General features: G+C 38.7%; 1 protein-coding gene across 1 annotated transcript; it reads right to left on the reverse strand.

Annotated features, from left to right (window-relative positions):
- Nucleotides 1–4,301: 4,301 nt before the first annotated feature.
- Nucleotides 4,302–8,646, reverse strand: LOC103927779 (receptor protein kinase-like protein At4g34220). Its single transcript, XM_009336726.3, has 3 exons — nt 7,055–8,646; nt 5,826–6,284; nt 4,302–5,194 (listed from the first exon to the last, which is right to left on the reverse strand). The coding sequence occupies exons 1-3, from the start codon at nt 8,247–8,249 to the stop codon at nt 4,509–4,511; spliced, it is 2,340 nt and encodes a 779-aa protein (XP_009335001.2). The 5' UTR covers nt 8,250–8,646; the 3' UTR covers nt 4,302–4,508.
- Between the last annotated feature and the right edge of the window lie 6,676 nt (nt 8,647–15,322).

The raw sequence follows: 15,322 nt of genomic DNA on the forward strand, positions 1-15,322 counted from the left end.
GAAACAAAAAACCATAAAGCCAAGATCTCTATAAAGCGAGGGAAAGAATACAGATGTACAGTAGAGAAGGAAGAAAGATGAATGATATGAGAGCTTAGATGGAATATGAACGAAGGATTGAAGCATCTGACTAGACTCGGGAAATAAATACCGAAAGAGCTTACCAGATGCACCATCGACCTCAGACAACTCGGTTAAGAAAATCCTGAATATGTTGACCTGAGTGCAATAAACGAACTTATATACTCTTTCCTCCCCTCTATTCCCCTTACATAAAAGGTGAGTAACAAAACCACTAACATTTGAGGGACGTACGAAACGTATACTGTCTCAAACGAATCTCTCTCTTAACATAACACCATTGGCTTTATTTCTGTCTGACTCGCAGAAAGAAAAAGTACACTAACTAGCGCGCTAGAACTAGCATCGCCTCAAACAACCACCCCGTCCTTTTTTGGTGGCTCTGCAGCCTGTGCCTGCCTCCATGAGCTCCAATTGCTTACAAAGCAACACCTAAAAACAATTAATATTTTTCTCACACCCAATGCTAAGAAACACATGGTCTAATTGGATTATCAGTCTCTGTGCTGATAGGGTGTTGGAAGATAGCTCATATGGTTAAAAAATTATGATTTAAGCCTATGTGATGAAATCTATTAGGATTTAGACCCAAAATTGAAAATTTTGTCACCTCTCCGTTAATTATTATATCTTCCGACTACCCTATCATCACGGGAACTAATAATCCAATTAAGCCAGAAAACATTGATATTCGAAGTCTCATGCAAGAAGTTCATTTTTATTTGGCGGGAAATTATGGTTAAAATTGTTAACAATCGTTCTTTATAAATGTGGAGCACATGTACTAAAGTTGTGAACATTTCCTAAAAACTTAATTTTACTGGGTTTGAAAATATTAAGTATTGGATTTTCAAATAATGATCCTCTCCCTGTGAGAGACTTTCTCACTGTTTGAGAGGTGTTCTCATCGATTGTGTGAGTTTTGCGTTCCTTTAGCCACCGGCCCTCGGTGTGGCCAAGGTCGGTGGTAGCAAACTTTCTTTTTCTCTTGCCTATCTTCTCTCTTCTATACGCTTGGCTCTTTTCTTGTTCTCTGACCCTTTTTTCTCTGTAATCCAACCCATATTGCTTCTGATCCAACTGTTCTTAGGCCTCAATTGGAAAGGCCTAATTCATACCTTCTTTTTTCCCTTTCTCCCTTCAGTTTTTTTCCATCCATGCCTTGACTCAATCTGTTTTCTACCTATCTCCAGTTCCAACCTCCCTCTATCTTATAATTTTTTAGATCTGTGATCAATTCTTTTCACCATGTTTCGTGGCCTTGTCGGAAGTTGTGTAGAGCTCTAGCTCCTGCTTGGTGCTCGGGTGGTCACACCACCACCTTCCATTTGTGTGTTATTGGCACTGTTGACGGTGGGAAGTATTTTCCATATTTTCCTTGCTCATTGCGGATTTGGGGTTTGTGGGGCTTGGTGGTGGAGGGTGGAACATTCTTCTTTTCCAATTTAGAGGCTTTGGTTAGACCTCTGGTGGCCACATATGGTGATGGTTCGTGGTCAACGACGGTAGAGTTACTGGCGTTTTTGGTTTATGTTTTGTCTACTTTGGGCTTAAACTTTCGGTTGGGCTCTTTTTTGGTGGTGCTTTGGGGTAAATTTTTAAGTTTTGTATTTTCATTGTAACTGGACATCAACCTGTGCATTTTTATTTTTAGGAGTTTCAACGAAAAAATCACGATGTTGTTCACTTTAACGAAAAATCATATTTTTACATTAAAAAGTCAATCTTAGTACTATTCACTTCATCCTTTATTTTGTCTTTATCATTAAAACTCAAAGTTTTCTAGCCCTTTTCATTAATTTTTTTTTTTAAATGAAATTTACCTTTGACAAAAAAAAACAAAAAGAATGACAACACTTGGAACCTGATTATTAAAATATTTAATGACTCCTAAGATTAATTTTTTGTAGCCAAACGACCAATTATCATTTTCATTCATGACATTTCCAATTCAACTAAGCAAATATATCGTAGGCTTATAAATGGTCGGTAGTGATGTTGCACTCCCAATTTATAAATGGTCGGTAGTGATGTTGCACTCCCAATTTAAGTTTTGACCGTTCAAATAGGACATTTTTATAATTTTTTTTTATGCTCACAAAAACAATTTTAAAAGTAAGAACGAAAATTTGATAATCATTAATTCAAACCACTGTTTTAAAAATCTTTGCCTAGAGCCATCTATGTCTCGTTAGGTGTTAGGTGGTTGGTCACCGCCCCAATTAGTCCCTACACATTTGAAAATTAAGAAAGTGTATCTAGATCCGCTTAGGCGCCCGCTTAGCCTGCCTAAACACGCCTAGGCACCCGACTGGGTAGTAACTCTCACTTAAATCGAAAATCGATTTATTTCATTTTGCATTTTATTTTTTCAATAAAATGTAAATTGAGTACTTGGAAAAACACTCACTATATGTTTGTTCCCCATGTTTTCATTATGTTCTAATATTTTATAATCTATAGGTCACTTTATTTTGTAATTTGTATACCATTGTGTGTTTTTTAAGTATAAATAGGCACTTATTTACACAACATACAATAAATTTACTTAAATTTGCCTAGTCCACCTAGGCCCCTACCTAAGCCCCGCCTAGCCACCTAGGTGTTAAGCCCCAGTCCGCCACCCGACTAGCGCCTAGCATCATTTAGAACCTTGATTTAAACTACCTATTAACAAAAAAATTCTATCACGAAATAAACTCATGGACAGTAATATAATTTTGCACAAGCTAAATTTTGTTTTTTTTTGTTTTTAACATCACCCATGTAACGTAGTGTGTGTGCTTCGTCTAGTATCAATTATGAAAGTCAGAACAATGAAGTATAATTTATGGGCTTTAGCTCTACTTTGGCTCAAAATGTGATCCATCCAAAACGATAGAACTTACTGGCAAAGACCATAACCTAACGTAGTGGCGAAGCCAGGATTTGCCAAGGGAAGGGGTGAAATTCAAAAGAGTGTAAGGTTCAATCGAAGCGATTACTTTCACATTGGAGAGTGCAAAGTTTTGAGTCAATATTCATAATAGAAAACAGTTTGTCCACCAAAACAGTTGTAAGCGGTAATATCAAAGCCATGTAAGAAGCTTAAATTGGTTAAGATTAGATTCTAAAAAAATGTTAGGCACTAGTCAGACAACGGATTAGGGCCTAGCAACTAGGCGCCTAGGCGAGATTTAGGCAGAAGCCTAGATGGATTTAAATGAATTTCTTTTATCGTAAAATAAGCATTAAACAATATTTACATTATTTTTTAAAAATTAATACAATATTTATAGATAATGTGAGAGTTTAAGATAAATACGCTGGGGGTCTTAAAAAGAGGGAAAAATACAAAAAAAGAAAAAGAAAAAGAAAAGAGAGAAATGGGTTAACAAGCCACAAAAAAGTGGGCTCTAAAGAGGAAAAAAGAGGTGGGAGGCGGGGAATGGGTAAACAAAGTGGGGCAGAAGGATCGGAAGAGAAGTGGTGGGTCAATATAGTCAGTTTTTAAGAGAGATAAAAGTAAACAAACGGTCAGCATTGCCAAACGACACCGTTTGGTATAGGGAATATCAAACTGATAAGCCTTCATCTTCTTCACAAGTTTTGCCGATCTGCAACTACTTTTTTTGTTTTTTGTTTTTTTTTTTTCAAATTTTGTTCTCCAAAATCTTAAAAAAAAAAAAATCCATCTCAACCAAATCACCGGAGCTGGAATTCTCATTTTCGACGAGAGCGGATGGATTGAACTAGCGCTCCTAGGCATGTTTTCTGGCGAAGGGAGGGGCGGCCGCCACTCCTCGCCCTCACGTAGCTTCGCCACTGACCTAACGTGTTGTTTCCTCTCCATTCACGATAGGCTATTTAGTACCACGGTCTAGGAGTATTCCTCTTCATTTGTAAATGAGAGGTCTTAAACTCTTATGTTTGATTCTCGCCAAATGTGAATTTGAACCATATTATTGCTAGCCCATTGTGTGGCTAAACCCACCGTCTTCCCTTTAGTGTAAGATAACATTGTTTGTTCAAAAAAGAAAAGAAATTGACCACCTTAAAAAGAGAGGAACAACAAAATTGAACAAGATGAAAAAGACATCTCTTGATTGCTGCTTGCTACTTACTGAGGAGAATGAACAATTGTACAAGTATTCAAAATTTATTTTTTTCCTGGAAACTTCTACAAGTATTCAATTTGACAAGCAAACAAGAATTCCGTCATCATCGTAGAACAAAGAACAAAACGTTAAACGATTTCAAATTACATTTATAAATTACATTGTGAATTACAATACTAGAAGAAATTTCGACGGAAACTTGGTACTTATTAAACTATCAACAATATTTCTAATGCTTTTCGTGCAACGTTCAACTCAACGGAAACAAACTAAAAGCAAAACGCATGCTTTAACATAACCAAAGCCACTTTTGTAGGACTCGATACATCATTAGTTTGAAGATGTGGAACAAGGACGAGTAGTTTTGTCTAGGGTTTGGAAGGCTTCTTTCATGGTTGGTCTTTTTAGTGGACTAAAACTAGCACAACTAAACCCTAATTTCAAACAAGCCAGCAAGGCATCTTCTCTCCCCTCCACCTCAGCCCTAATCGCCACGTCAACCATTACTAAAATCTGAATTTTCTCTTCCGTCAGCGAACCGGGTGTCCATTGGGCAATCAACTCTCGTTCTGAAGGTATCCTTCCCATGAGAAGCTCAAGCAAGACTATACCAAATGAATACACATCCCACTTGGGGTTTGGCTTCAAGTTCTTTAGGGACTCCGGCGCTTTATAAGGCGAAGATGCATTCCCCGCGGATGGCATTGCCACGGGGCTGCTGCCTATTGGGAGCGCGTCATGCCTACCTTCACAAGTGGCCGTGGATTTTAGGCTTCCAAAGTACCCCCGAGCTGACCCGCTAGCTTTATGACCAATCATGTTGCCTAACATCAGCTTATCAAGGCCGAAATCACTAATTATGGGCTCCATATCAGGATTTAAAAGAATGTTGCTGGGTTTGATGTTTCCATGCACAAGTTTCTTCTCATGGATGTAAGCAAGCCCCTTCGCAACCCCTCTTGCGATCTTCATCCGAGTTTCGACAGGTAGATGACACGGCGACAACCCTGCTCTTCCTACAAAATTTTCAAACATGTTTGAGATCAATGACACTTATATAAGAATTGACACACCGAAAACACAAGGCATAAGTAACACTAATTAAGCAAAGTTCCACACCGGAAACATATAACAATTGTACTATTGACTACATATACATAAATTTTTCAGTGTGACCATAAGACGTGAGTAATTGCTGCATTATCCACCTTGTATATAGTATGGTCCCTCTGGGCTCTACTAGTTCAACACTTTGTAGCAGGATTTCCATGAATCTTTGTATATCATGGTTCACTAATTTGGAAGTTGGAACTTGTGATTAAACAGAGTGTATGGTGATTAAGAAACTGATAACAGAGATTGATACAATTTTTTTTACTTTATTTTAATGAAATATTAGCTAATAAAGCTAGAAAATGGACATTGGATTTACATAAAACACCACAAAACAAGTTGATTAGTTTAGGAAAACAGAGGTACAACACAACAAAGAATCATGACAATTTATTTATATAAAATTGTTCTTATAAAACATTAAGTTGTGGCTTAATTTTCAATTAAACTTGGAAGGCAACTTGCTAGCTCCTAGCAAAACAATATATAATTTAACTAACATACGCCAAAAAACAGAGAGGAAACAGAGCTTACTGTTGGTGGTAGTGGCAAGGCTGCCATTGGAGACATAGTCATAGATAACAAGCTTCTCATCGTCACCCCAGTAAAACCCACGAACCCTAACCACATTCGGATGTCTCACCTTCGCAATGGCACGCACTTGGCTCTCGAAATCCCTCATCTTCAAAACCCTGCACTTTCCTATCCTCCTCACTGCAAGCTCAGTCTTGTTCTCCAGCACTGCCTTGTACACAATGCTTGGGCCGCTGGCTCCCAATATATAAGCTGATGCTTTCAGCAGTGTCTCGAGTTCCAGCTCCGGTTGGTCCCCGCCTTCTATGGTCACTAAGATGCCACTTTTCTGAGACTCCCCGTTCTGATTCTGCAGACAACCCATTTGTTCATTTTTATCATCATGGTCACTGTCTGAGCTTGTTGCCTCTGATGTTTCTTCCCCTTTGATTGTTAGGCATGACCATGCTGCGGATTTTGCTGCATTGTGTCAAACGTATTATGTAGCGGTGTTCACAGAACTATCGAGAGTTCGAAAATACAGAACTACACACAATATTGATTTGGAGAAAAATTAAAGGAAAATTTTGTGTAAAATGTACTAGATTGTATCCAAAATCGTATATTTCCATGTCAACAGAAATATCGACTATTTGAAGGGTTATGATATTCATATTATGTTTTTGTAACACATTTTCATATCATCTAAGGTGGCATTTGATGTGGACAACCACATCATTTAAATTAATCAGATTTTTAAACTTAGTTTATTATTTAATAAACTAATAATTAAGAAAAATTAGTTAATTAAATGATGATTGTGCTATACGATGAGTCTTTCTCCTTCATTTTCCTTAGGTTTTGCAAATTTTTCAAATGACGTGACTGTCTATTTCAGATGCCTCCTAAGATAGTATAAAAATGTGATATAAAAATATAATATCCTGTCTGAAAATACAAAAATGCGCAAAATATTGAAATGCACCAAATTATATCTAATATCGTAAATATTGATGTGAGGGGAAGGGAAGTGATTTTCGCACTGCTTTTTCTGCTCATGGTTTTTTTTTTTTTATCCTAGGCTTAATTTTCATAAATTAAAGGAGAAACCAAGAGTGTGACAATCACTACGCCTAACAAAAATATACAATATATCAAATATTGAGAGAAATCATATGAGAATATTGAGTAAAATGTACTAAATTAAATTGTATCTATCTAATATCAATTCCAAAACTGAAAGTGCATACCTTTTTCATCTGGGTCTAGTTTTGTGACAATTTCTGGCTTCTTTTCCAGGTCTTTGGCACTACCATCTTTTGACTTGAGACTTTTTCTCTTCCTGACTTGGTAGACATAGAGAATCACCAATCCTAGTACAGCTATTCCGGCCAAGTCTCCGACGGCAATGCCGGCGATCGTGCCAGGTTTCAACCCGCTCTGCGACTGATTCCGATTCCCATCTGCTCCCCCAGAAGTGTTCGTTTCCGGGCCGGTATCAAACGTTCTGGGAATGGCAGCAATCGCCGGAGAAGAACTGGTACTAGTTGTCATATTCGGCGGTGTGGACAGAGTAGAAGGAATGGGACAGAGGGTCTTCAATGGCTTCCCACAAAGCTCACTGTTTCCTGCAAACTGCTCTGTTTTCTGACTGAGCAGAGCCCGCGAGTCCGGTATCGGTCCGGTCAAATTGTTGAAGGAGAGATCAATAGTGGAGTTCTCCGAAACCCTTTTCGCGAAACCAACTGGAAATTTCCCAGAGATTTTGTTGTAGGAGAGGTTCAAGTAGCGCAAGTTTTCACCGCCGAAGTCGAGAGGTAGAGTCCCGTTGAGGAGGTTGGAGGAGAGATCCAAAACCTCAACGGACTTAAAACCAGTGGGTAGATTCCCAGAAAAGTAGTTACTCCTCAGAGAAATTACAGTGAGGTTTTGTAAAGAAGTGAGTGTTTCTGGGATTCTTCCGGCCAATGCATTGTCGGAGACGTTGAGAAACTGGAGGCCTTTGAGGCCGGAGACCAACTGATCCGGCAGGTCGCCGGAGATCACATTGCTGGAGAGAGAGAGGACCTGAAGCTCCGAGGCATTGAAGAAGGCGACAGGCAGAGACCCATTGAAGAAATTGTTGGAAAGATCGAGTCTTTGAAGGTGTTGGAGTGAACCCAGCTCGGGTGAGATTGAACCCAGCAGGTGGCTGTTGGGGAGGACTAAGCTGGTGACTCTGAACATGTCTGGGGTACCTGGGCTTCCCAGCTGGGTGCACGTGACGCCAGTCCAGGAACATGGGGTTTCGTCTTCGTAGTTCCAGGAGTCGAGGACTGAGAGCGGATCGCTGAGGATTGAGTATTTGAAGGAAAGCAGAAGAACCCCATCTGAGTTGAGAGCAAATGTTGCAGGAAGAAGAAGAAGAAGAAGAAGAAACTCGAAGGCAACCCTCCACCAGGTCATGATTGATTCTTGAGCTGGGTGAAGACGAGATGCTGGGTTTACAGGTTCATGGGGTAGAAAAAGGTTTAGAGAGAGAGAGAGAGATGGTGACCAACTACAGATTGTTGTTTTGGTGAACAAATCTAAAGGGAGTAATTAAGGAAGCTCAGAAGTTGGGTGTTTGAGAAGAAGAGACGGTTGCTTTCTGCCAACTCTGACTGAGGAGTTTAGGTGGAGTTCATGAAAATTGGAAATAATTAGGAAGGGAAAGGAGGGAGGGGGAATATTGTTTCTGGTAATTATGGGAGTGTGTAGGGCAGAGGACAAGGAAGTGAGTTGGAGCCCATAACGTGTTTTGCAGAGGCGTTAATTTCTACCATCCTGTTTGGGCATTCACATGGAAATTTGATCCGTCTGTACTGGCTTCCCACTTTTTAACTGAGAGAGGGATATCGAGAATAACTTATACGAAACGAGAATATTAAAGTGTTGTATTGTATTCACAACCAATCAGGTAAGTATTTTTTTTAAGAAATTTAAATTACATAATATCGTGTTATCAGTACAAAATGTCATGATGTTATCATAGTGCCGTCTAGTAAAGGAAAACGATAGCTACATCTGTTTAATTATGTCCATTGTTCTATTTAATTGTTTCAATACCAAAAATAAAAAAATTACGTCCGATGAGGAGAAAAATTGTGTGCGGTTATCATATCCGGTTAATAAATCCTTTTTGTGGGAAACTGATTTTATTGGGATTTCTTTTTTTTTTTTTTCTCTCTTTCTTGACCCTTTTTCTTTGTCTAGTTGTATTATTTTTGCAGTGTAGACTACTCTTGCAGTCTGGCTTGTCTGGTGACTTACCAAAAGCTTGTTGCACAATTTACGCACACTACATAAAAATCCATGAGTGACCACAGGGTACAACTTTAATATGACAGATGCTCAATGAATTATAAACTGTACTATTGAGGTCCGGTGTAGAACGAGAGAAAATCAGTTCTATCACCATATGTAACATTCATAAATCTCATCACATGATGAGAGAGATAAACTTATGAACATACACATTAGCGTATACAACGTGTAACATCAAATAATCTCTGGCAAAATTGACAAGAGGACAATTATTCACTATGAGAATGGACCCATATCACTGTTTTTTTTTAATTGGAGGGGATTGGTAGTAGCTAAGCTTTAAAAATGAGACTTGAGCCACTGCAACAAACCTTTGTTCTCACCAGAGATGTAGCATCCCAATCCCAATAGCTAATCCACTGCTCCCAACTTTTCCCTTTATTGACTGATCTACTCCTCTCATTCTCCAAGTTCCCTTTTAATAATAGGCTCACCTCACCTCATGTTTCCCCATTATTCTAATTATACATTGTTATTGGAAAAAGGTATATTTTTCGTACTTAATTCTAAATTAAACATAACAATGTACTTAATCCTAAAAAATCAGGCCAGACTGATCTGGTTTGTTGCTTTGTTGGGTCATATGACCTTGAAGCAAATCCTCTCCGGATCTATACGTTCGGAGTCTAATGATCAAATAATTATGATCTTAAAAATTTGATCTCACGGTCAAAAGTAGAGAATTTACTAAAAATTTTTGAAAGCTAGAATAATTTTTTACCATAACATTAAATTTTAAGGGCTAGAATTATTTGATCCTTGGGGTTCAGATGTTACTCATATGAGTCTGATATGACCTCTAAACTTATGTTACTCATATGCTCTTTTCATATACGCTTATATTAATTAAATAAATTATGAGGAAAGGCAGAAGAGACTCAATGTATTTATTTATTAATTAAAGAGTTTCTTATAGGGATGTTGTTTAAGAGGGAATAGTTAGTCAAACAAGGTCAGAAGGTGGCTCCTGCAAGTGTTTATGAAGTATTTTAGTTTCTCAAACAAAAAAAAAAAACAGTTTCATGTCACGCGTTAGAATAAGAGCATTCAATCTAAAATTAATTGATAATAGTAGAATATATGCTTAACATGATGCATGAGCTTCAATAGAGGATTGTAAACGAACCGAGTATAAAAAAAGTACACATAATTCTCTAAAAGAAAAATTTCAAACATGAATTTTCATTTCAAGCGAATAGAATCTAATTAGAGTTGTCTCGTGAAAAAATACCAACATGCAAGATTGGTTGTTTCTTTCATGAACCCTAACCCAACTGAACACAAGTTTTAATTGTTTTGAGCCGACTTACAATCCTGGGTTTTTGTTTTATATATACAAAAAATAGGCAAGCCGGGGATGCACCACTAAATGCATAGAGCGTTATAGTATAAGTGTTGAAGCGACTTAAGGAGCATACTCTATCAACCTAACAGAAAAACAAATATTCTCATAACTGTGAAAGCGCTTTCTAAATTTAGAACCACTAAACGCATTAGAGGCTAGAGATAACAAACATGGAACACAACGCGTTGGATGGTAATAGGGTTGTGAGATGATTGAATGGTCTTAGTTTTATAAACAATCTCAGTTGGCAACATATCATAACTGAAATAATAGATTGTTTATGCTTGTGCTGGCCCCAAACTTGTAGGACTCGCCGCACCACTCAGAGGCAGTTGTCCTTCCTTCTCCCTGTCAGCGTCAGATCCATGCATTGATCAATACACCATATGTAATGTTCAAAAGTTAGTTGGACTATTGGAAGTTGATTGATCAAACTCATGAGAGGTACACAAGAATATATGGGGCCATTGCAAATACTCTCAGGAGGGGACCCTAAACTTCAATTGTAATGCTTCCAGGAGCCAAAACAAGATACGTTCAAGGTAGTGTCAAATTTGATCCACCCAAACTGCTACTTGTTTCCCATTTTTGTTGTTTGCCTATTTATCTTGGGAATTTTAACCAAACACTCCCGATACTGTTCATTTTTAACGAAAATGACATTTTTACTCTAAAAAGTCATTCCTGGTACTATTCACTTACAACACATTTTTGTCATTTTGATTAAAACTCAAAGTTTTTAAACATTTTTCATTAGTTTTCCTATTTATTTATCTTAATAGTTTTTTACTCACTATTCCATATCAATCCACGCGTACATAACTTTGAAGACCTTGCAGAATAAGCCATCCATCCTTAAAATCATTCAGATTGATTACGAAAATAAAATTTATACGCATATGTCCGTCTGCAAGAAAGATAACTCGTTACATATGTGAGGAAGTATTTTCGAGAAAGAACTCAGAACCCCTCACCAGAAAAAGAGATGAAAAGAAAATGTCTAATAAAATGCTGATTGCCATTGCACTTTGTATTCCTTTTCCTCATATATCTTCTTTGTCAAAAGAATGGTCAGAGAGAAGTTGTAGAGTGAATCTACCTTTATACTATGAGAGTTCCACCTTATTCTCATTCGCGTTTCTCTTTAATTAAGCAAGCTTTCCTTTTGATTTACTTTATGAGTTCTGATGTTGATACCTTTGACAGATCCAACAAATAGGGGAAACTTATAACAAGACCATCAAGTTAATTAACCTGGTTTAGCTTAATTCAGTCTCATGTTTGGTATTGATCTCACCATAATCCCATGACCATGTGCCTTTTTTATTTCTAGTAAGAAAAAGTTGAGATACTTAATCCTACACATGGTGGAATCAACGTAGAGTTGAGTAAGACTAGAATACATGATGTTTCATGTTGTTGTAAAATTTTACAAATAGCATGATTGAACATCCTTACTCAAGTTTTCCCCTCATTCTCAAGATATGGTTGCTGAGAATAAAAACATGGTAGATTAGGTTTCAAGATTTCGAGATTATGATAGATTGAAAAAAAAGTTACATATGGAATTAAGCTCTACTCAGAAAAGCTGCACAGAGAATGCCATGCAATCCCTTTCAACCATGCGGGTAAGCATTAATCACTACTGTTCTGCGTGGGTGGGAGACTAAGGGTAAAACGGGCCCTCAACTCGCCGGTCGGGGCAAGTTCATGCACTAAGGGGCGGGTACATGGTGGGTCTAAAAATTCTAAACACAAAATGGGACGAGCGGGGCGGGTCCACTAAAATAGCGAGGCAGGGCAGTTCCAAAAATATGCGGACCATTTTCACCGTTGATTTAGTCTCACCTCCACATTTGAATCCCACTTGTATCACGCACTCTTTGTCCCTCTCTCTCTCTTAGTCTCAGACTCGCATCACATTTGCAGCGATGTAGCCAACTTCGTGTTCGTGACTTCATCAATCATTTCTCTCGCTCTGAAGTCCCAACTCAATCGAGCTACTTCCTTCATCTCCGTCTCTCCCAATCCCAAATAGATGTCTCTCTCTCGACTCCGACCACCACCATCTCCTCTCAATTCGAGGTCCCTCCCACCATCTTTGTCTCTATCCCAACTTAAGGTAATTTACTAACTTTTAAGGTATGCTAAACAGTCCATCTTCAGTTTTAGGGATTTATGAATGAAGAAAAAAAATTAGGGGTTTCTTTAGAGCAGTTCCACCGGAGGTGGACCTGCCCAGCACCAAGTCTAAAAAACAGGCCGGCACCCTGTCCAAAACCTCCAGCCCGCAAAACAGCCTAGCACCCAGCCCAAGCCAGGCAGCAGGCCAGCCCATTTCGGACAGACCCAGAAGCCGGTCCAAAAGGCTGGCGCGTGCACAACACTCGCGACTGGGCGCGAGTAGGCGACAGTGTTGCAGGCGGTGGGGACCGCGTTCAGGCCAACTTGCCTTCGAACAGCTAAGGGCTACGTGGCCCTCCTCAGAGTCGTTAGATTTCCAACGGCTAGTTTTTGTAGGCCGTTGGATTTCCAACGGTAAAAAAAATTTAAATTTGACTTTTAAATTGGATCGTCCGATCACAGATCAACGGTCCACGTTTTTTTCACCAAAAATAAAATTAAAAAAAAAAAAGGCCCAATGGTCAGAAATTTAACCGTTGGCTACATGGCAGCTGGTTGGCTGTTGGATTTGATTATTTTTCAAATCCAACGGTTCAGATTAATTACAACATTAAAATTTATTAAAAATTAATTAAAAATTGTGAAAATTTTTAAAAAAATACAGAAAAATTTTAAAAAATTAATTTTTTTTTCCTATAAATACCTAACCCTCATCTTCCACCTTACACCACATTTCAATATTTTCTGCACTTTCTACACTTTCTACATTTGAATATTTTGTACACTTTGAGAGAAAAAAAATGACTTCGTGGAAGCTCATTGAAGATGTTACGTTGTGTGAATATTGGGTTCGCACTACTCACCAAATAAACATTTAAAAAAAAAACACCAAATAAAATTACATAACCTCACCATTTAAACTTAAAAAAAAAAAAAAAAAACACTACATAAGATTACTTAAAAAACAATACACTTTATTCTTCAACCACAAGCCTTATTTTAATTATCTTCGCCTTCGTGCAATCTCCACTGATGGTCAATCAAGTCATTCTGGCGGGTTATGTGCTAGTATGGCTCTTGCAATGAAGTGTACCGTTGAACGATCAATTCATTGTAACGTCCATCCCGTTCCAACGACTCGTGTTGCACGGGATCTTCGGTCCGGTCATGAGCATAGTAGATTTGTGTTTTTGAGTTGTTCATCGGATTCGGCTCGTATTCATTGACGACATCATAATCATACTCGTCTTCAACAATCATGTTATGGAGAATAATACATGTCATCATGATGGATCGAAGAGCCTCGACATCAAACATTCTAGTTGCAGCCTTGACAATGGCCCAACGAGCTTGCAGGATACCAAAACAACGCTCGACATCCTTCCTACACCCTTCTTGACACTTTGCGAAGTGTTTCTCTTTTTCACTCTGCGGATGTGGCACTGTTTTGACAAATGTTGACCACTTTGGGTAAATACCATCTGCAAGGTAGTATGGTCCCTCGTATTTATTACCATTAACCCAATATGTGCATCTCGGCCCATTTCCTTGTAGCAGTTCGTCAAACACTGGAGATTGGGCAAAGACATTTAGGTCATTCTGAGCTCCTAGAACACCAAAAAAAGCATGCCAAATCCATGTATCAAAAGAAGCCACCGCTTCCAAAATGATGTTTTTGGCTTCTTTTCTGTCGCCATAAGCTCATTGCCACGCACTTGGACAGTTTTTCCATGTCCAGTGCATGCAGTCGATGCTTCCAATCATGCCAGGGAAGCCTCGCATCTCACCCTTCCTCAGAAGCCTTCGCATGTCCTTTGGCGTGGGTTGCCGAAAGTACTCATTGGTGTAGAGGGCTTTAATTGCAGAGCAAAACCGCATCAGGGACTCCAGAACTGTTGTTTTTCCCATCCTTGCGATCTCATCCACTTGATCTGCAGATGCTCCATATGCAAGCATTCGCAAGGCAGCCGTAATTTTTTGCTCAGGAAGAAGACCTAGAACATGAAAAACATCTTCTTTTTGCACAAAATATGGATCATGGTTGCAAACATCACTCATGATTTTATCGAACAAACTTCGTTGCATTCTAAAACGACGTCTAAAAACATGATCAGGGAAAACGCTGTTGGGAATAAAATAATATTCCAAGAGATCTTTACCTCGTCTTTCCCTTCTTCTATCGATGTTTGCCGCACGTTTGGGTTTGGCTATCTGACCCATAGCTTCCATGATACGGCGGGAATGTGAGGCCCTCCGCCTTCTATGGTGATAATCTTCATCCTCCTCCATTGCGAATGCCTCATCTCCACCTCCACCTTGGTCAAGATTGACCAATTCTTCCTGTTGTGCCAACAACCTTTTCTGCTTCTCTTGCAACTGTTTATACGCTCTACTTGAAGAAGACATTGTAAGAACTCAAGATTTGAAAATGATAAAGAAGAATTCTGAGCTAAAAAAAGGATTGAGTTTAGTGTGAGGATGAATGTAGGGATCTAGGGTTTATATGGACAAAAAATGAGAAGATGAGGTTCTGGACAATGCCACGTGGCACTACGTGATTGGTTGAAAATCTTATCGAAATCTTGGCTAAATTATTGTAAACAGGAAGTGACACGTGGGTTGTCGGGATTGGTTGAAAATCTTAGTGGAAATCTATTCAAAAAATAGTACGTTCGGATAATGACACGTGGCGTGACGAGATTGG

This window comes from the organism of the source record quoted next, unplaced genomic scaffold, assembly GCF_019419815.1.
Source record: "Pyrus x bretschneideri cultivar Hongxiangsu unplaced genomic scaffold, Pyrus_bretschneideri_v1 Contig55, whole genome shotgun sequence".
NCBI lineage: Eukaryota > Viridiplantae > Streptophyta > Magnoliopsida > Rosales > Rosaceae > Pyrus > Pyrus x bretschneideri.

Bases quoted from the DNA above. Each gene is read 5' to 3' on its own strand.
- LOC103927779 (XM_009336726.3), bottom strand. From the start codon at position 8,249: ATGACCTGGTGGAGGGTTGCCTTCGAGTTTCTTCTTCTTCTTCTTCTT. The intron at 6,285-7,054 runs GTATGCACTTTC...GACACAATGCAG, and splicing joins ACTAGACCCAGATGAAAAAG to CAAAATCCGCAGCATGGTCA. The intron at 5,195-5,825 runs GTAAGCTCTGTT...AAAATTTTGTAG, and splicing joins CCTTGCCACTACCACCAACA to GAAGAGCAGGGTTGTCGCCG.